Raw genomic sequence first — 23,275 nt, 5'->3', positions numbered from 1 at the left:
TTGTGTACGCCACTATATTATATTTCAATAATTTAAATAATATTTTGGTCTCTTAAACGATAACTGTTTTTAAGCAAGCTTCGTAAATGCCCAGTGAGACTTGGTTGGCATTTCAATCGCTTATCAAGTAACCATTTCACTGTCCAGTCTAATTGATTCAGATTATACATGACACCAGCAATATGAGTCTTGAGGTCAGGTTATACTGGTATGCGCGTTAGTACAATAATAGCTAACAAATATGGAGGCCTACCGCGAACCACGAAGTTTTGCTTTGCTGTCGCACTTACGTATGAAATTACAAGTGCGACAGAGAAAAAAAACTTTCTTCGGTAGGTTCTTTGATGACTTAGATTTTTCGCTTTTGACAAGTAACTTAGCAATGCTAGGATCAAAATGGCGTAATATGTATGTAAGCTTGCGGACGCTTACGCTTGTTTTCTTTCGTGTTTCATTTTTAACGTATTTTCGATGAAGTGTTATTGAAGCACGGCGCGTGTCTGTCTCACTCCCTCTTTCGGTAAATCCAATTCATTGTTTCATTTTGAAAGGATTTTTGAGGGGATGTCACAGTGAGGCGAGTGAATGGTATAAACACAACGCATTTCTCGGTGGACCTTTTGTCCTTGCAATAAGGTTTGTAGTTGGACAGTTGATAGTATGAGCGATGAATACGATGACGTCAATGACTCATTTCTTCATTTGAATGTCGGCGAGCACCGAGCGCCTCGCGACTCTCTTGCGAGTTGTGAGGAACGCGAGTGAGTTTGAAAGGCTGAGAGTTTTTTTTAAAATTTGAAGTGTTTGAGTGGTAAGAGCTGTGTGTGATGCGCGCGAGTAAATGAGTAAAATTAATTGAGGAGTGATGTATGACATTTATGCGGTGTGAAGTTCTGCGACAATTTAACAAAGTGAGTGGTACAAATGAGGTGCCTCACGAGTGAGCAACTCAACACTACTACGTTTATAATATTAAGTTTCTGTTGTTGCACCAGAGGGGTTGTAAATTGGTTGTAAGATAGGAGTACGCTCATTTAAGGTTTAATCTGCGTTTTACCTCTCAATAGGTGTCATTCGATCCATTGAGGCTGAATAATAGGTAAATAAGTAGGTTTAGTAGGTGCATATGTGGTCGTTGCGAACACGCACGCTACATTGTTTGCGCCATAAAACACCCAATGTGTCTGGCACGATGTTTACCTTTGCCCCCCTATAATATTTATATGTCTGTGTTAAGTAACAATAATATATGTTTTTATCGTGTGGGGTTTGTTCCGAATCACTTTCATTTAAGCTTCGCATTTAAACTTGTAAATTTTACAACACACGTTCACACCTAAACGGTTGACACGTTGGCTAGGCACCCAGTTGTCAACAGCACAAAAAAGATTAAGTACACCTTTTAAGCTAATGTTTGATGTAAATACAAATTTAATATTAGGTGGAAAAATTAAGTTTAAATTAAGTTAATCGTGAAAAAACTGGACTTATCCCTAGGCCTAGTTTACCCTTTGGGTTGGAAGGTCAGATGGCAGTCGCTTTCGTAAAAACTAGTGCATACGTCAATTCTTGGGTTTAGTTGCCAAGCGAACCCCGGACGTCCATGAGCCGTGGCAAAATGCCGGGACAACGGGAGGAAGATGATGATTCTAGTACTGCTATTATAATTATTGCACACGACTGTATTTAACGAGACGCGAAGAAGTTGCTAAAAAACTTTCAACCCATTTTCACCATCCGAAAGGTTGGATTTTCAAAAATCCTTTCCTAAAAGAGCTCTACAACATTTCAAGGTCTAAAATTAAACAGTTTAGGCTGCGTGTTCTCTGTCAGTATTAAAATAAAGTTTTTTTTTTAATAGCCTATTTTGTGTCCCACTGCTGGGCAAAGGCCTCCCCTTTTTTCCGCCACTCATCACGGTTTGAAGTATGTTCCCGCCAGTCTCTGCAAAAAGCGTCGAGGTCATCCCGCCATCTCTTTTTTGGTCTGCCTTTGCCCCGGCCAATCTGCGGTGTCCATTCGGTAGCCAATTTGGCCCACCGATCCGGGTGCATACGGCAGACGTGTCCTGCCTAACCCCACTTAAGCTTAGCGGCCTTAACACCCACATCTATGATACCAGTTCTGGAGCGCAGTTCGGTGTTCCTAACTCGATCGGTTCTCCGAACTCCTAGTATGCTGCGCTCCATTGCTCGCTTATATAAAGTGACTATTTTAAATATTTAATTACTGACTAAGAAGGCGTTTAGTTAAGGCAAGATGATTAACGCTGCTGTCGCTATTATGGTTATCCGAATTATACTTTTCGAGGAAGTCGAAAAAATATAGTGTCTCATGCGGACCGGTTTAATCGTAATGTGATTAGTTTTGTAGTCTATTCCATATGTGGAACGATTGAAATAGGCAGTCGTTTTACGTAAAGCAATTTATTATCAAAAAAACATCGTATCTTAATAAAGGTGGGTAGATATATATAGGTATATATTCACCCATCCGCATTTATTAAGAGGAAATACCAGCTGAACTTCTTCTCAGATTTGAGAATTTTAAATAAATACCTCAGTTACGCTGACGGGGATAGCTTCTAAAATTAGCACGATAAGGACAACTTAGGCGAAAAATCCTGCGAAACAATCTCAGAAATCGAGGTTTTCCTCTTCGAAAACTTAACAATCATAACGAAATTTTGAACGGAATGGGAAGAAAATTATCTGTGTCTGACCGTTTTGATTTTTGCGTTTATTATTGCCAATTTAGTAAGCTAGACGTTTACGACGCAATTATTTGGCCGTTTTTAGCGATTTTGAAAGTATCCTAGTTCTTATATAGATAAGAAATTAAAAAAAGCGGCCAAGTGCGAGTCGGACTCGCGCATGAAGGGTTCCGTACCATTTAAGACGTATTAAAAAAAATCTACTTGCTAGATCATGTTCAACATTTTACCACTTTGGACACACATTTTACCACTTTGGAACTGTCTCTCGCGCAAACTATTCAGTTTAGAAAAAAATGATGTTAGGAACCTAAATATCATTTTTGAAGACCTATCCATAGACACCCCACACGTATGGGTTTGATGAAAAAAATTTTTTTTTAATTTATTGACGTATTAAAAAAAAACTATTCACTAGATCTCGTTCAAACCAATTTTCGGTGGAAGTTTGCATGGTAATGTATATCATATATTTTTTTTAGATTTTTCATTCTGTTATTTTAGAAGTTACAGGGGGGGGGGACACACATTTTTTCACTTTGGAAGTGTCTCTCGCGCAAACTATTCAGTTTAGAAAAAAATGATATTAGAAACCTAAATATCATTTTTGAAGACCTATCCATAGATACCCCACACGTATGGGTTTGATGAAAAAAAATTTTTTTTTTAAATTTTTATGACGTATTAAAAAAAAACTACTTACTAGATCTCGTTCGAACCAATTTTCGGTGGAAGTTTGCATGGCAATGTATATCATATATTTTTTTTAGATTTTTCATTCTGTTATTTTAGAAGTTACAGGGGGGGGGGACACACATTTTTTCACTTTGGAAGTGTCTCTCGCGCAAACTATTCAGTTTAGAAAAAAATGATATTAGAAACCTAAATATCATTTTTGAAGACCTATCCATAGATACCCCACACGTATGGGTTTGATGAAAAAATTTTTTTTTTTAAATTTTTATGACGTATTAAAAAAAAACTACTTACTAGATCTCGTTCGAACCAATTTTCGGTGGAAGTTTGCATGGCAATGTATATCATATATTTTTTTTTAGATTTTTCATTCTGTTATTTTAGAAGTTACGGGGGGGGGGGGACACACTTTTTACCACTTTGGAAGTGTCTCTCGCGCAAACTTTTCAGTTTAGAAAAAAATGATATTAGAAACCTCAATATCATTTTTAAAGACCTATCCATAGATACCCCACACGTATGAGTTTGATGAAAAAAGATTTTTTGAGTTTCAGTTCTAAGTATGGGGAACCCCCAAAATTTATTGTTTTTTTTCTATTTTTGTGTGAACATCATAATGCGGTTCATAGAATACATCTACTTACCAAGTTTGAACAGTATAGCTTTTATAGTTTCGGAAAAAAGTGGCTGTGACAGAATCGGACAGACAGACGGACATGACGAATCTATAAGGGTTCCGTTTTTTGCCATTTGGCTACGGAACCCTAAAAAGCAAAACGTACAGACACAGTTACTATAGATCATACAGGCCTACAGGGTGTTTATTTACTCACCTGCAATAATTTACGGGGTGAATATATAGGTCATACTGAGCAACTTTTACTATGGGACTAACCCCGAAATCGCAAAAAAAAATGTCTGTTTCATACATTTTGGCTGCCTGACCTTGACATTTTTTATGAGATGAGAGTACACTTTTCTCAATTTTGGTATTGGTCCCATAGCACAATTGTTTCCCCTTAAAAGGGTACTTAAGTACTTAAGGGTACTAATTGAAGAAATAATTGGGGGCCTAGCGGTAAATATACTAAATGTGGCTTTCAAAACGTAAGACATGTTCGAACATGCTTTCAGTTAGTTTTCATACGAAGCGTACGATTAAACTGATAACTTCCTTGATTCACATATGACATAATTTTCTAAATCTATTACCTAGGGAGTCCTTACGTCTATAATATTGCAGACGACCGGGGAGATAACGTTTTTAGTGGCTCAAAAGACCGATGCGAATATTATTCCCGGTATAAACCTATGTGACGTTAAACTTTAACAATCAGCAATACTATTCAATTGGCACCTTTGCATACAAACTTAGGTAGCTTTTCTTTTTTTAGTTGGCTGTACTATTCACAATGTAGGTTAAAACAAACAGGCAAACGTGCCTTTGTCTACGTCTAGATGTAGTTTATTGTGGCGAGCTGATGGAGAGATAGCCGACACTGTTCCATTGTTGTTTGGGAACGTCCGTATTGATGCAACTATTACCTAATCTTGTAAAAGGTAGGTAAATTATATACGAGTGGTTGTAGGTAAATTACATTTGGCTACTTGACTGTTTTTTGTAAATAATGTCAAACGATCTTGATTTTCCTGAGGATCAAATGTCTATATAGGACGCATGGCATTTCAGCAACACAAAGGTCAAAAATGAGAGTTAAAGTCTGACGCTCGCACTCGACGATTGAAACGCCTCTAACAAAATGATAAGGTGATGTGACATCACATCATATAAGTCTATCCAAAATGATAAGGTGATGTGACATCACATCATATAAGTCTATCCAAAATGATAAGGTGATGTGACATCACATTATATAAGTCTGTCCTAAATGTATCAGATCAAGGAAATTGCCATTTTGACCCTGAAATATTGCGTTTATGTGTATAGTTGTCACACAATTTATTTTTCAATAAAATGTAAGGAGTCGAATGGTTCCATTTTCTTTTCTATTTTTGAAAGACAGGACAGGAGCCTTGTATTTTTTTATAATCTCAATATAATTTTTTAAATTCTACTTTTTTATAATGGATGGCTCATTTTTTATTCATTTAACTAAATTTTGTTATAATATTCAACATGTGTCAAGTAGGGATTGCAATCCGGTCCGGCGGATCCGGTAATCCGGCCGGATCCGGCGCTTTTCAGGAGCAACCGGATCCGGTTAAATAAAAAAACGCCTAAATACAGCACGCACTGTGCGGTTTAGATGAGGAAAAGGCGACGGATGAGAGGTATGAACTTGAACAGAGCATAAAACGAATGAATAAGAATTTAGTTAAATAAAAATATATTTATTATGACGATGACTGGGAACAGAAGTTGCCTTTCATGTTGGTGGCACGATACGAGGATTACATAAATACTGCAATAGAAGGAAAAATTAAACGATGGAGATGCCATGGAAGGCATTTGTAATTTATGCTAAAGAGAAGAAAAGATTGTCATAATGTTGTGATAGGAGATTAAAAGTAAACAAATGAGCAGGATTAAGTCGGCGGTACTCAACCGACTAGAGTTGGGCTAATCAATATGTATTACATGTGTGAATGAATATATGATTTTAAGTTTGTATTGAGAATGAATGTATGAAATGAAATGATAACATTGATAATCTTTAGTTTACTTCGATTTTATATATTGTATATGATAAAATATTGTTTATTTTCTATTCAAATTTGAGAGAGAATCTTTTGTATTTACAATTTCATCCAATCTTATGCAATTTCCTTCATGGTACATGCTACTCTACGTCTAGCCAATTCTTTATTTGATCCATGTAACTTTTCTTAGAGAGTCCCTTTCCGCGATGGATTTCAATCCTACACTCTATTATTTTTCGCATGAGATCGTCGTGTCGTGTTCCATTCCCTATAATTTGACCAATATAATTTTCTGTAAATTACAAAAAAAGGTAAAAATTTTTTTAAATCATACAGTCTACTACTTTCTTGGGCAAAGAATGAGGGAGAATTTAATATCATTTTGGTTAATAGTAAAATATCTTATTTTCTTACTAGAATGGATGTCAACGTTACAAAGAATTCAATCAAGGAACAGTTACGAAAACTTGTCTTTTCAAGGAGTTCCAACTCCCACCTCACATCCCGTTACCGGGCTTTGTAAACTAATCAAAGTTATAATTGTAAACGAAAATTTGAGCACTTGAGAATGGTTATATATAATAAATGACCAATTTCATATTTTAGTTTTTAAGTGATATTGACAATGTCACACTTTTTACTACTAAGGGTTATTTTATTGTTAAGAAGTTATTTATTAACTTCAACTTATAGATTTAGGAATACGTATTACGCAAAAAACTAGAAAAATATGTCATTTAATTAACTTTGATATCCCTATACCAAACCGGATCCGGTCCGGCCGGATCCGGCCGGGTTATGGCCCAAATCCGGCCGGATCCGGCCGGATTGAAAATCAATCCGGTTTGCAATCCCTAGTGTCAAGTACCCAATTCTACAGGGTTTTTACGGTTCAATATCGTTCTAGAAAACGGGCGTATTTCTTGTGGACAGCATTTTACTAATGCTTTCAACATTCAGCTTTTAAGAAGTAAAAGTCGAGAATGCTTATCCAAGTCCAGTCCAGTAAAAATGAGTTTTTAGCAAAAAATAAATTTTTGGTACATGCTTTTATCGCTGACTGTACTCTTCTTTCCTTTCTTTCGAGTTTTTGGTCCCGAGTCCTTTAATGTGTCTTTTAGCAACTGAAAAGCACTTTAGTGTTTGATAAAAACTTCGTCAAAAATGTTGTAAGTTTTATCTAAATGAACACTCAGCGCCACTTGCACCATCCCACCAACCCGAGGTTAACCGGTTAAACCTGGAGTTACCAGTACTATTTGACACTAGGTTAACGGTTTAACCAGTTAACACCGGGTTAGTAGGATGGTGCAAGTGGCACTTAGGAAAGCAAGCGTTATTGAATGGATTGAACCTAACCCATGAATTTCTCTCAGAAATCGAAGAACTTGAGTCAATCAACATCTACTTACCTACTTACTGCTTGATAGCATGACCATGATAAGATTAGTGCTAATGTCTGTTTGTGCAAGTGTTAATAGTGTTAATGCCACTTCATCAGCTTCCCATGCAAATAAATGTTAATCTTGACCAAAAACGGTACGTCATTGCTCTGTCTCCATTACGAAATACTCGTGTTATTCGTATTAAGGACACTTGCATTGTTATTCTATATGCTAATCTATCATTAGCACTTTTAAGTGGTCTTGAGTTTGAAGAACGAGAATATATTATGGGATCATAAAGCATGCGGGACAAAAAAGTTGCTAAATGTTTCTGGTAGGTACATCACTATAGGTAAAAAAGCGGCCACACCACACGTATAGGATTGACGATTTTTTTTTTTAATTTTATGACGTATTAAAAAAAACTACTTACTAGATCTCGTTCAAACCAATTTTCGGTGGAAGTTTGCATGGCAATGTATATCTTATTTTCTTTACATTTTTCATTCTGTTATTTTAGAAGTTACGGGGGGAGGGGGACAGACATTTTACCACTTTGGAAGTGCCTCTCGCGCAAACTATTCAATTTAGAAAAAAATGATATTAGAAACCTCAATATCATTTTTAAAGACCTATCCATAGATACCCAACACGTATGGGTTTGATGAAAACAGATTTTTTTGAATTTCAGTTCTAAGTATGGGGAACCCCCAAAATTTATTGTTTTTTTTTTCTATTTTTGTGTAAAAATCTTAATGCGGCTCATAGACTACATCTACTTACCAAGTTTGAACAGTATAGCTCTTATAGTTTCGGAAAAAAGTGGCTGTGACATAATCGGACAGACAGACGGACATGACGAATCTATAAGGGTTCCGTTTTTTGCCATTTGGCTACGGAACCCTAAAAAGTTGCTATATGTTTCTGGTAGATACATCAATATAGATTCATTCATGCAGAAAGCCGCTAAAGTATGTTGGTTAAGGTTAAGAACACGGTAGTGTTGTGTTGGAGTAATTCGTATACCGCTTTGATGGTGGGTACATTCAATTGTGGTACTGATGAATAATTAGATAGATATGTAATTCGTGTAGAGGTGAAATAATATGAAATTTGGCCGAACTTGCCGGGGACTCTTAATAAATATCTAAAATAATAATTTATTACGATTACTTTCCTATTATACATATACTAATTTATTTGAACAAAAAATACCAAAATCCATTATTTTTAGACTGGCTTTTAATCGATAAGCAGTTGAAAGTACTTATATAAAAGTTTCAATTTTTATTTTATTAAAGTCAATGAACTACAGCATGATTTAAATGCAATACAAGTTAATATTTCATTTATACTATTACAATCAAGAAATTTACCGGTGAATGTTGTTTAACATTTTATTATTTAGTACCTTCATTAATTATTTAAACACATCCATTGAAGATTCAAACAAATTCCAATAAGACATAGAACTAATAACTAATTACATTTGCTGTCAAATTGCGCAAATGACATTTTAATAAAGGTCTTTCAGCTAAACATGATTGATCGTCGCCGTTGACAACAATATGTGTTACAATGTTAACTTTAGTCCGTACACGGTAACTAAGTGTTACAAGTTTACTATAATTATCGTTTGGTAATCAATCAAAGTCATTAGCATCAGATGAATGAAGCTCAGATTTAATATATTCATTTTATATCAAATATTCCCGTACCATACCGAAGATTATGCTATGGCCGCTGCTGGAAGTCATCGCGACCGCAGACTTCTCGCTTCAGAGTGTGGTATTTTGGGGGTACTAGTGTGTCACCAAAATTATATTTACTTTATAAGATTATTAAAATGGTATGTATCTAAGTCTGTAAGTTACGTATCATAGGTCTTACTTGTCTAGCCACTTACTTGCTTTTAGTAGCCGTAGTTACCAGCTGTCAACCTTATTTTATAATAATAATAGAAGTCACTGAAAAATATCAAGCACGTTAGTGGCTAGGAGTGGCTCGGATACCTCTGGGTAGGTTAGGATACGACCGTAAATGTAATTAGGGTGGAAAGCGTCCAGCTGGTCGCCGAAGGTATCACCCTAGTAATAAAACCGTCATAGATTTAACCACCTTTGGGAATTTCGAGTGGCATGAAGTGACTTAGAATAGGGCAGCGTGTTAAGCAATCAAAAGAAGATAGCTCCGACACATTTAAAATTATTGAAATATATGTATAAAATAACTAAGCGTAGCTACAAAAAACGATGGATAGATTGTGTGAAAGAGGATATGAGAAAGAAAGGAGTGAGTGCTGAGGTGACGAAAGATAGAGGAGAATGGAAGAGAAGAACATGTTGTGCCGACCCCACATAACGTGGGATAACGGCAGGAGGAAGAAGAAGAAGCGTAGCTACTTGTTTATTTCAATGTTTGCGCTTATTATATAATGCACTTATATTAAATGTAAATATGTGATTTACTACTTAAAATACAAATTTAATATTTAATAATGCATACAAAAAGAAAACTGTCAATATGCTTTTTTTAGAAACATCATAAAACTAAAGTTTTTAATGTTATTATAAATTGCGGTATATTGTATATTATAGCAATCGTTTAGTTAATTATACGTTGAAATAATATTCATAATTTCAAATAAATTATGTGTTCTAGAAGATCTAATATTTCATTTAATACATATCTTGTAGCCGCGTTTGTCTGGCATTAATCATAAACGTAGCCTGTTTCAAGGCCATTCTATTATCCAATCATTCTGCATTTTCATTTTTGGTGACTTATTGGTCTACGTCTAGAGTGACATTTCTTATTTATTGTAATTTAACCTTAATCAGAATCACTATATATGTATTTGAGTCACGTGATACAGTTTTAGAATTTGTATTGTATTTTGATTCATTACTATAAAGTTTAATGAATCCATCGCCAATAGTCTGGTCAATGATCATAAAAAGTAGTTTAAGTATTTATCTATCTTTTATACATATACCGTTATCAAATATCAATAACACAAGCCTTATTAAGGTTACTGTGAGTCTTAGTCGATTTTTGTGAAATATTTATTGATTTATGTATGATTCATACTTTCTTTTGCTTCCCATGATACTAACATTTGTTTTCTTCTGCTTCCAGGACCGGACGAAGAGCATACCTAGGACAAGGTTCACATGTGTCGGCCGGACTTCAGGGTACTACGCTGACGTAGAGGCCGGATGCCAGGTAACATACAGTTTTCGTTTGCGAAGCTAGTATTATTTCTAAACTTGATTTAGGCTTCCTTCTGGATATTTAAGTGCCCATAATGATGACTTTAATTCTATAAACATTGATCACGGTTCTCGATGTGATAGAAAACATGTCAAGATCAATAAATTAAGTTAACCATTTAAAACAACGTAACTAAAAATAGAAGAGGTGACACCGACCGGTTTAATACCGCTCAGTAGTTCTGGGTTTAAATCTCGAACATCCATATCAGGTTGTGTATCTGTATGATAAGCACGGATACTTGCCTTGTCCTTGGGTAAGGAACATGAAAGACATACGTCAAGGTCGCCAATTTTAAATTTTATGGATTGCCAGCATTATCTTGAAGTGCGGATAATTATCACTTGCGTATAGATATCAGTCATGTATTTAATAAAACTCACAAACTAATAATCTTTGGAAACTGAAAAGCGGCATATAATTAAAGAGAGCGTGTTATGGCTTTTACATAATCCATACTACGACACTTATTATTATTTTATAGGGAAGCTACTAATTATTTTTGTATATTCTGTTCGTGATCTGGGTACTAGCTAGCAGACATATAAATGCTTCACCCGAAAGAGTGGAGCGTGTCACTGAGCCAGAACCCTTTTGTTTTGCTGCAACGCACACAGCACACATTACCTTTTATTGATGCGTTTTATTCTTTATTTAATTTTTATTTTGGTGTTGCTATTGTTTATATTATTTTTTGTTTAGATGTTTGTATTGTGGCCAGCGAATAAATGGTTTATCTATCTATCTTATGGCGGTATTCTATAAGCAGATAACAATATGCCTGTAATACGAGACCGTATCAAAATGAAAATGAAAGCAGGCGCCGCCGTCCGGTTCCTCGCGGAACACAACTGCCGATTAAGAGCACGTGATGCTTACCGTGCTCACAGCGGAACAGTAGTAATGAAGCGGCTAGCAATGTTTATCTAATTAATGTAATCGTCCAACAGCCCGAATCAGAAATAAACAACTTGTTATAGTCTTCAACTATTTTGATACAAGCTTGACGTTCACCTGGGTGATTGGCGCACATCTCACCATAACTTTTACTTTATTTTTCATGCACCAATCAGCGTGAGCCATCTTCAAGGTCATATCTAGAAAAACACTTAACAAGTTGTTAAATTTGAATCGGGCTCCAGAAAAGTAGAGTTCATTGGCTCAGGCTTATAATTTTCAGAGACCAATATCGACAAGATAAGATCTAGGAACTAAGTGCACTAATGTACATAATATGGAAGTGAAAAAAACGGTAAATATAAAGATTAAGATAATTTATTTTCCAAGTAGGCATATTACAACACGTTATGAGCGTCAAATAAAGCTACGCCAGCTTTAATCCTACACCTCTGACCCGAGAAGATTTAAATCCCTGCTAAATTGTAGGAGGGTATCCCAGCATGGGACCGGCAAGAAACTCGGCGAGACATATCTTTTCAAACCATTACATCTTATGACTAACATGCATTAAATATAAAATACAATTTAAATTAATATGGATTACAAAATAACATACAGTAGGTACAGTCAGCATCAATAGTAGCGGATGAAACAACGCGCCAAAAGTATCTGACATCCCGGATAACTTTTCCAAATATAGATAAATCTCTAAAATTTACGTTCAAACGTATATCTTTTACAGTCTTAATTGTTCTACATATAGAATCATAAAAAAATTTTAAGCTTTTACAGAATGGTAGATACTTTTGACACCTTGCTTGATCCGCTACTTTTGATGCTGACTGTACTATAAAAGACTTAAATTTTACGTCTACAGTCTATGTCATTCTCTTGACATAAATTTACCGCCATCTCACACGTGCTTTTGTTTCAGGACTTGCCAATGTAACATACTTACAAATATGCATACACTCTAAATATATATTTTGTATGAAAAGCGGTACCTAATAAATTAATAATATGTTTGGGTGACTATAAAATTAGAATTCCCTTAACATCTGTTTATTGTGACTGTTCAATATTATAAATTACTTAATTAAGTGAGTTACTTCGTGCTTAAATGAAAGTGAAAGTCACTTCTACTCTAAACGTAACTTCACCGCGTTAAGATTCAAAACAAAACGTCATCGCTCTTGGATTTAATTCCTTTTCATTTTAAAATACGTATGAATCACGGTATGCCTACGATTCTCACCGAAGGCCGCACCATATCGGGAGCGCCTACTTCTTATCGATATAAAATTTCGGTACGTCGCGCCGCACTAGTCATAATTCATGTTTTATCGATGTTTAGTTGTACCAGTTTGGTAGCGAAGGAATTGATGTACTTATTTTAATGTCCTTTAATCGGTTTAGCCTGTTTACTAAATTGATGATTCCATTTTAATGTGGAACCTACTAGGCCTTTTGTACTCGTATCGATCAAACAGTTTGTATAAAGTTATTTAGATATTTTGGTTACCTTATGTATTGCTGGATTTATGCTTTATAGATAATGTAGGTTGTAGATTTTAATGTTTAGATTGTATCCGTAGATAAATAGGTTTTTTAGTATAATTAGACTTTTATATGTATATACATACATACAAAAATTATCGTATATTGAAAAGGCTACCAGTTTAACTGATTAAATCCCAGTAAAAATAAGTAATCAATTTAAAGACCATTGCCGCATCAATGCACGTTAAAAAAATACACCATAACATCATGATATTTATGGTAAATATCCGTTGTCGCAACCCTATTAGTCAAACGAAAGTACACCTTATTGTCCAAGCTTCAGGGTTAACATTTCTGTGTCAGATTATATCTGAATGTCATCCTGCAAAATTGTGAAATACCGATGCATTGGAGGTGAAATGGCAGCACGTGCTTTTTGAATACCGCGAGCTTTATTTGACGGATTTTTAAGTTGTTTTGTTAATTTAACTCTTTTTGCTGTCATGAAATGTGTTAAGAAATTAAAGATATCTTTAACTAGTATATCAAATTTAAAAACCGCACCTACTTAAACATACATAAACATATTTTTTTACCCAAATCTAACAATAAGAAACTAGCGCAGTGTGGTTTTTTCCGACATTATTAGCAATCATCGTCAAATTTCAACTGATTTACACAAAACCCTGACAAATGAACGTAGTTTTTGAGTTTATCGCGAACATACAGACAGACAGACAGACACGGCGGACTTTGTTTTATATTGATATGTTAAGTGAGGCCGGCTAATTTGGTTTAGACGATATAAAGAAAATTGTGCAAGCATAAGCAACTTCACTCTTTTAGTGGGCTGTCCTTATTATAACGAAGTTTTAACAAAATAAAAGCGGCCAAGTGCGAGTCGGACTCGCCCATGAAGGGTTCCGTACCATTTATGACGTATTAAAAAAACTAATTACTAGATCTCGTTCAAACCAATTTTCGGTGGAAGTTTGTATGGTAATGTATATCATATATTTTTTTTAGATTTTTCATTCTGTTATTTTAGAAGTTACAGGGACACACACATTTTTTTTCACTTTGGATGTGTCTCTCGCGCAAACTATTCAGTTTAGAAAAAAATGATATTAGGAACCTAAATATGATTTTTGAAGACCTATCCATAGATACCCCACACGTATGGGTTTGATGAAAAAAAAAATTTTTGAGTTTCAGTTCTAAGTATGGGGAGCCCCCAAAATTTTTCGTTTTTTTTTTCTATTTTTGTGTAAAAATCTTAATGCGGTACCTAGAATACATCTACTTACCAAGTTTGAACAGTATAGTTCTTATAGTTTCGGAAAAAAGTGGCTGTGACATAAACGGACAGACAGACGAACATGACGAATCTATAAGGGTACCGTTTTTTGCCATTTGGCTACGGAACCCTAAAAAGGGATAGTTATTTTTTTTAATTTTCTTACATTAATCAATGTAACATGGGTTTCTACTTTAACAAACTTGATATTATTAGTAAAGATGTTACGAAATCCTTCGTAGATTGTTTCCACGGCCCCTCAGCATAATTATAAGTATCATTTCTCATAAAATGCAATTAAAAATAACCTCATACCTAGAACAAAAGCTTCGTGTAGCACAGAAGCCTAATGATAATGACAACAATAAAAGCATTAAAACTATTAAATAACAGTTAACTACATTAAAATATAAATCCTCGTATATCTTTTAAACTATTATCCAAAAAATACACCCTAAGCATGAGCCCTTAAAATTCAAATTCGCATAAAACTAAAGCACATATGAGTGTACAAATCACAATTAAACATCTTGGCAAAGTCCCTTGTAAATGAAACCTTATTGCATATGCATAACGTATGTTTTAATATGTGTATGTAGATGTCAATTATAATCGTAATTACCATGGCTTTGGCCGGGTGTCAAGGCGAGGCCTACATACGAGTTTATGTAAACATGTTATTGTTTACTTGTGCCGATATTATAATGGTATCGATTGATGATAAAGTGGTCATAGAATTAGATAGAGAAAATGATAGCAGTTTTTTTTTTTTAATTTATACACTCCAAAGTATAAATGAGAAGGAATTAAGAACATTAGTCGTGAGGTGCTTTATAGACTTGAGCATTCTCGCGAAAGAAAATACTTAAAATACTAGAGCGATAGCGTTCGTCGAAAAATGCGCTGAATTTACTCAAAAACTTAGAATGCTCCATGTTGTGCTCAATTTAATGCTCAACTCTAAAGATCGTGCTATTCACGAAGACGCGTGCCAAGACTCGTAATGTCATGATATTATTGGTCAGATTTGACAAATCTGTGCGTCATCGTGTATGACACGTACTACATCCTTTAAATCAACTTTTAGACACCAAATAATTTATTTATCAGTATTTTAATTTTGTATTTACATGACTATTGGATTCGAACTTCAAGATACGTCAAATATTAGGTCCAAACAAAAACGTCACTTTTGACACTGACATATCCAATCTATATAGACCCTAATATTTGACGTATCTTAAAGTTCGAATCGGGCCGTATGTGGTACATCTGCATACTATGCAGTTTTGCGACCTGCCAATTGCACAGCTGCCTCAGATGTCAACAATCCGGGCGGCAATATTGCTTGTGACGGTAGCGCAATGCAGCCGGCAGTAATGTCGCGCTGCAATACTGCTGCAGGAATGCAGGAATGCTGGCGACTGCATTACTGCAGGAAACATCAAATTCTATATAAATTTCATGATTTCCTTACCTTTATGACTGCAGCAACGCTGTATTTTATAACACAGCACCTAGAGTTCGACCAAGATAAGTCTGCAGCCATTTTTTTAATTCAGAGTCGTTGATGTGAGTCAACAGGTTCTCGCTAGAGGTACGGGCAGCCAGTTGCTCTTTTTTGATATAATATGAATAAATAAATAAATATAAATACGAGTATTTATATGGACATTCTTACACAAATTGACTAAGTCCCGCGGTAATCCAAGAAGGCTTATGTTGTGGGTACTCAGACAACGATATCTATATTATGCAAATACATAAATAGGTACATAGAAAACATCCATGTCTCTGGAACAAATAACTGTGCTCGTCACACAAATAAATGCCCTTACCCGGATTCGAATCCCGGACCATCGGCTTCATAGGCAGGGTCACTACCCACTAGGCCAGACCGTGCTGTTAACCTAAACCTGATAAACGTCAACCTTCTATGAAATTATGCCGTATCAATAACACTTGCACAGTCCATGCTAACTAAATCGTTGCAGAGTTACCTTATTTTACCTCTACCTTTGAAAGACAATGTCACTATAGTTACCAACCGTTAGTTAACACGGTGTATTGTTTTAACTAAGTACTCGTAAGGTTGGGAAGATCGGAACGTAAAAAGAGCGTACCTGGGTCGCCTAGCAGGAGGACGTCCTGTCGGACGCCCTAGGTATCGCTGGAGCGACATGGTGGAGGCGGATCTGCGCGAGCTTCGAGTCGACAATTGGCGAGAGGTCGCACAGGACCGAGAAAAGTGGCGCTGTCTTGTGTCGGAGGCCAAGTCTCATTTTGGGTCGCTGAGCCAACGGAGTAAGTAAGTAAGGTTGGGAAGCAGTTATTCATGACTAGCCATTTAATTTAAACACTCAAACGTTACCAACAGAATAAAGAAAGAACGGAAACAAGAATGGGTTTGAACAGTACCTTTGGTCAGTGAGATAATTACTTGCGTTTCCCTCGTTGAATATTCAACGGGAACGGTTCCTGTTATATCTTCTATAATCTTCTTGGCTTTTCTTCTATCTCACTAATCAATGTTAGTCAGTGTCCACTCACATGAAAATAAAATGCACTAGGCCCGAAGTTGAAAGGAAAATCCAAAGCAGGCACGACGCATCGGCCATGATAGGTTTTTGTCATAACCCAACTGAATCCAAGTTTTTCATTCAAAGTATGTCGTTTCATGTGGTCCGGCTCGAAAGACCATATACAGGTGTGACAAATGCGGATCCGATTAAGGCCAGATTCGGTATCGCATTTTGATTAGGAAAAAGTAGAAGAAACATTTTTGAGGCGAAAAAGAAATGATCTACGGGGCAGATCGTTCAAATCTTTCATACAAAGGCATCTAAAACGTTTTCCTCTACTTTTTAGGGTTCCGTAGCCAAATGGCATAAAACGGAACCCTTATAGTTTCGCCATGTCCGTCTGTCTGTCTGTCTGTCTGTCCGAGGCTTTGCTCCGTGGTCGTTAGTGCTAGAAAGCTGAAATTTGGCATGGATATATAAATCAATAAAGCCGACAAAGTCGTACAATAAAATCTAAAAATTTAATTTTTTTTAGGGTACCTCCCCTACACGTAAAGTGGGGGTGAATTTTTTTTTTCGCTTTAACCCTAGAGTGTGGGGTATCGTTGGAAAGGTCTTTCAAAACTAATAGGGGCTTTCAAGAAACACTTTTTGATAAAGTGAATATATTCGGAGATAATCGCTCCGAAAGAAAAAATAAATGTGTCCCCCCCCTCTAACTTTTGAACCATAGGTCCAAAAAATATGAAAAAAATCGTGGAAGTAGAGTTTAAGAAAGACATTAAATGAAAACTATAGCGGACATAATCAGTTTAGCTGTTTTTGAGTTATCGCAAAAAGTTTTCCCTTCATAGTAAAAAGACTTATTTTAATTAGGTACTGATTATGCAAATTTGCCTATTTGTTTAACTCAGGTGAAAGGTACCGTTTCATCCCTTGGTTAACAATTTACTATACTTTAAGCTCCAGTTTAGCTTATTGTGACGGAAGAGTAACTACGGAATCCTACACTGAGCGTGGCCCGACATGCTCTTGGCCGGTTATTTATTTCTAATCAGAACACGGTACCGAATATGCCCTTATGGCTCCTCTATACGATGGGCTATTCATACTGGCCCACAAAGATGTGTCAGCGTGTAAAGAGGGTAGAGGTGTCGAATGGCCGCGGTGTAGGTTTATAATTAAAAGCTTTATATGTATTGTATTTATGTTTGTTCGGGTGGAATCTTGCAACTCAATTTTGAAGCAGATATCTTCAGCCGATTGAGCTGAAATTTTGTATACACGTTTAGTTTGGATGACAATGCATGATAAATTATGTGACGTCATTCTAAATCCATCATGGCGGACCATTCAAGATGGCGGAATAGTTATTTTTAATGCACTTCTACAATATGGGTATCAAATGAAAGGGATTGTTGACAGAACTCGAAAAAATATGTGACGTTATTCTAAATCCAATATGGCGGAACATCCAAGATGGCGGAATAGTTATTTTTAATGCACTTCTACAATATAGGTATCAAATGAAAGGGATTGTTGAGAGTAATTCAAAATAACTAAAAAGTAATAAATAAAATAAAAGTATTTTTTTTTAACAAAAGCTTTTATTTAAATGCTCTAAAAAGAAAAAAAGAAAATTTTCCTTTAAAATGTTTAGTTCGCACATCATAAGTAAGCCAGCGATGGTGCGTACGCATCTATTCGTTGCCCATTCCATAGTGCATGCTCTCACCCATCGCATGGCCATCTCGCTGGTTTAGCGCTGGGCCATCGTGTAGAAGCCATCAAACGGATCCCCACACATTTTGTTATGGCTCCTCTACACGATGGACCATCATAGTGGCCCACTAAGCTGGGCCAGCGTGTAGAGAGGGTAGTGGTGTAGGAAGGCCGCGGTGTCGGTTTTTTTTAGTTCGCACATCATAAGTAAGCCAGCGATGGTGCGTACGCATCTATTCGTGGCCCATTCCATAGTGCATGCTCTCAACCATCGCATGGCCATCTCGCTGGTTTAGCGCTGGGCCATCGTGTAGAGGAGCCATCAAACGGATCCCCACACATTTTGTTACACCGTGTGTAGAGGATGCGAGCTTGCGGTTGTTGTTAAATAACAAAATAATGTTCTAAAGATGGTTGGTTGGTATTCGAAAGTTTCACAGTATTAATGTTAATTTTAAAATGTTAAGGTTAATAAGATGTTATAAATGTTAGAATCCATTTGCGACTTTGCCATAAAATGCACCGATTGGGAAAGACGGCCGCATCGCTGAACCAAATGGGGTCGTGGGCAGTCACGTGTACGGTGCATCTGAACAGCAAACTTCGCATGCATTGTAGCTGAAGTACTGTTCTGAAGAAATGTGTACCACCGAGCTTGCCGGTTCTATATTGGCTCCAACTGAGGGGGGATTTAAATTTACTCGGGCAGAGGTGTGGAGGTGAAAACATCGTGAGGAAACCTGCATACATCTGAGAAGAAATTCAAAGGTGTATGTGAAGTCCCCAATCCGCATTGGGCTAGCGTGGGGACTATAGCCCGAGCCCTCTCGCACATGAGAGGAGGCCTGTGCCCAGCAGTGGGACGTATATAGGCTGAATTATTATTATTATTAGAGGTGTGGAGTTAGAGCCAGCGTCAGTATTCGCGATTTGTTAGATGAGTTTCCCAAACGCAGTTATTCCTTGCAGATAATTTTCTTTTCGCCGTTATTCACAGTCGCAAATTTTCCCACTTTTTTAATTTCCCTGTCTTACTATTTCTCGGTAGCGACTTTTATGATCGCATTTGTTCACAAACGCATTTTTTCACTTTCGTTTTATTACTCTGTAGTATAGTTTCTTGCTCGCAATATTTTCCAAAACGAATTTTTTACATGCTTGAATTTGTTTACAAACGCGTTTTTTACATTCGTTTTATTACTCTGTAGTATATTTGTTGCTCGCAATATTTCCCTAAAACAATTTTTAACATGCTCGAATTTGTTTACAAACGCGTTTTTAGGGTTCCGTAGTCAACCCTTATAGTTTCGCCATGTCCGTCTGTCTGTCTGTCTGTCTGTCTGTCTGTCTGTCCGAGGCTTTGCTCCGTGGTCGTTAGTGCTAGAAAGCTGAAATTTGGCATGGATATATAAATCAATAAAGCCGACAAAGTCGTACAATAAAATCTAAATTTTTTTTTTAAATTTTATGACGTATTAAAAAAAACCACTTACTAGATCTCGTTCAAACCAATTTTCGGTGGAAGTTTGCATGGTAATGTATATCATATATTTTTTTTAGATTTTTCATTTTGTTATTTTAGAAGTTAGAGGGGGGGGGGGACACAATTTTTTTCACTTTGGAAGTGTCTCTCGCGCAAACTATTCAGTTTAGAAAAAAATGATATTGGAAACCTTAATATAATTTTTAAAGACCTATCCATAGATACACCACACGTATGGGTTTGATGAAAAAAGATTTTTTGAGTTTCAGTTCTAAGTATGGGGAACCCCCAAAATGTATTGTTTTTTTTTCTATTTTTGTGTAAAAATCCTAATGCGGTTCATAGAATACATCTACTTACCAAGTTTGAACAGTGTAGCTCTTATAGTTTCGGAAAAAAGTGGCGGTGACATAATCGGGCAGACAGACGGACATGACGAATCTATAAGGGTTCCGTTTTTTGCCATTTGGCTACGGAACCCTAAAAAAGGTAATCACGGTCTATATCCCGGTCGATGTAAGTCAGGAATCTGAGGTACTCAAACTTTAATATACACTTGCAAAGAGGACAAAAAAAATGCTTCAAATGCCACGAATCAAGGAAAACATACAATATGTATAAAAATGAAAACTTTTATTTTTTTATGCCAATCGATTTCATTCCTATCCACTCTATCCAGTATCAATAGGTCGACTTATGATAATGGTACATTACTTACTAAAAAAATACACATATTAAAGAAAACCTTTTCCAGACATGTGGAGCAGAATTTACTAATTACAGAGAGCAAAAAAAATAGCATGTGAAAAATAAGTTTTCATTTTCATACAAATTGTATGGGAATAGTTTTCTTCGATTAGTGGCTTTTATAGCTGGAAAATTTTCTTTGGCCCATACTAGCTTTTGATCCTAGATAGGAATGGAATCGATTGGCATCAAAAAAAGTATATTTTGGGAAGGATTTGGAAATGAAAATACAATGGTAAACAGCTTTAATCAACGCACATCTCGAACAATAACAAAAAATTAAGTATCCACTCGTAGGTAGATAAACATAATGTTCCTTTGAAAATATTTTAGCTTGTCTTATGGATACTTATTATAATTTCAAAGTAAGTACCTAACAGTCTTAATCAACAGTCTTTATTAGTAATTTCTTTAAAGTTCCTTCAACAAATAAATTTATAATAATAATAATTCAGCCTATATACGTCCCACTGCTGGGCACAGGCCTCCTCTCATGCGCGAGAGGGCTCAGGCCAACAAATAAATTTACCTTCTGTAAAACTAAAATAAAATAGTTGAGCCTTTGATTGTTTGAGAACCACTGGCTGTCACTTTGAGAAAACAAGGTCGGGTAATTCCGGAACACTCTGTGACACGGAATTCTCCACTTCGGGTAAATCTGAAAATGTAATAAAATTCAGGCTATTTTTAGAATAGTTTGAGCCTATGTAAAATGGTTAAAAAACGAAAATCTCCTTAACACAAAAGCAGTCAATTCATTTACTCACCAAATTATAGAGTTAGCGATGGTCGTCTAATTCCGAATGTCAAAAAAGCGGGAATTTTTCACTCGCTCACTAATCTGAGCAAATAATGTAGCCGGGTTTAGTAGAATATAAGTGATATTAGTAATTTTCGGAATATCCCGATTTTCGGAATTAGCCGAGTGTACCTTACATTAAAAGATTAATATGGGTGCTACACAATTTTTTAAAAATATTATGATTATTTTTACATAAATACAAATTCGACTTTTTTTTCAAATTATATATAATATACCCCCCCCCCCCCCTTCTCCCCTCTGGTAGCTGGCCGCGGACATTAAAATAACACGACAAGACGAAAAAACGGAACAGTGAGAAAACTATTAGGAAATATGGCTACGGGTGAAAAAACAGAAAAAAACACAAAACGAAACAAAAATAATTTATAAATTAACTGCAGGTTAAAAGTCAGACAAAAAAATATCAGAAACAGAAGCAAAGCGACTGTAAACATAAGCTGCAGAGGAAAAATTAACTGCAGGTTAAAATTCAGACAAAAAAATATCAGAAACAGAAGCAAAGCGACTGTAAAAATAAGCTGCAGAGGAAAAATTAACTGCAGGTTAAAATTCAGACAAAAAAATATCAGAAACAGAAGCAAAGCGACTGTAAAAATAAGCTGCAGAGGAAAAATTAACTGCAGGTTAAAATTCAGACAAAAAAAAATCGGAATCAGAAGCAAAGCGACTGTAAAAATAAGCTGCAGAGAAAAAAAGTGTTTAGGATAATCGCTTTCGGGAAAAAATGCGAAAAGAAAATTAGCTGCAAGGAATAACTGCGTTTGGGAAACTCATCTAACAAATCGTATTCGCTGACGTTAATTAGAATTGAACCGTAAACCGTGACGGACGGTTACAGTTTACGGTTCAATTTTTAATGGTTAATTTTCAATATTTTCAATTCTAATTAACGTTCATTTGACTTTCATTTCTCAGCGTATTGTAATATGCCCACTTGAAAAAATTATAACTAAAGTGATCTCTGCCAGATGGGGACCATACTTTTAAAATATTTTAAACTTCGAGGCCGTTCTTTAAATCAACATGTCATCCGCAACATAAAAATGAATTGTTTGGCAATTCTTTCAATAAAATGGGTTTAATAATTTTAACTCTAAGGGTGGTAGATCATAGTCTTACCCATCACGGAACAATGGTGTTTCCAATCCGGACATTTGGGAGGCGTGCGCGGTGCAGAATCCAACACATAGAGGCTCTTTTGACACTTTAACGACATGCAAGGGTACACCGAGCGGAGGCTCCCCTTGCTGTGTCATGGGACGCACGCAGAGGCAGTTTGATCGAATCAAAAAAAATGCTAGGCTATTGGGTGACAGTGATGGATTTAATACTAGGCTATGGGATATAAAACCGGACGCCTGCCTAATAAAATAGTAAACAATTTTATTTCCGACAGACGGTGACTCGCCCACACAAGATGGGCCCCCACAATAAGCGACATCTGAGATGGGAAACACGGGTGTGAGGGCTGAGGGTAGGGAGATGTCACTGGACTGTATACATACATATAGTCAACTCGCCACTTAAGATAATAATGATCAGGTATTAGTAAG

At 36.0% G+C, this 23,275-nt stretch overlaps 1 protein-coding gene and 1 long non-coding RNA gene across 2 annotated transcripts in view; both read left to right on the top strand.

Moving 5' to 3' along the window:
• The window catches only part of LOC133522505 (uncharacterized), a 92,910-nt gene that overhangs the window by 30,187 nt on the left and 39,448 nt on the right, over positions 1–23,275 (top strand). The window contains exon 2 of the mRNA XM_061857862.1: positions 10,594–10,680. Within this exon, the coding sequence (XP_061713846.1) occupies positions 10,594–10,680 (87 nt within the window). The remainder of the gene's footprint in view (positions 1–10,593; positions 10,681–23,275) is intronic.
• LOC133522541 (uncharacterized) lies at positions 19,594–22,345 on the top strand. Its single transcript, XR_009800071.1, has 2 exons — positions 19,594–19,713; positions 22,184–22,345. It is a non-coding gene; the product is annotated as an uncharacterized LOC133522541 (long non-coding RNA).

Source organism: Cydia pomonella, chromosome 11, assembly GCF_033807575.1.
Source record: "Cydia pomonella isolate Wapato2018A chromosome 11, ilCydPomo1, whole genome shotgun sequence".
NCBI classification, from domain to species: domain Eukaryota; kingdom Metazoa; phylum Arthropoda; class Insecta; order Lepidoptera; family Tortricidae; genus Cydia; species Cydia pomonella.
Note: the sequence above shows the minus strand (reverse complement) of the source record. Positions and strands in the feature narration are given on the sequence as shown.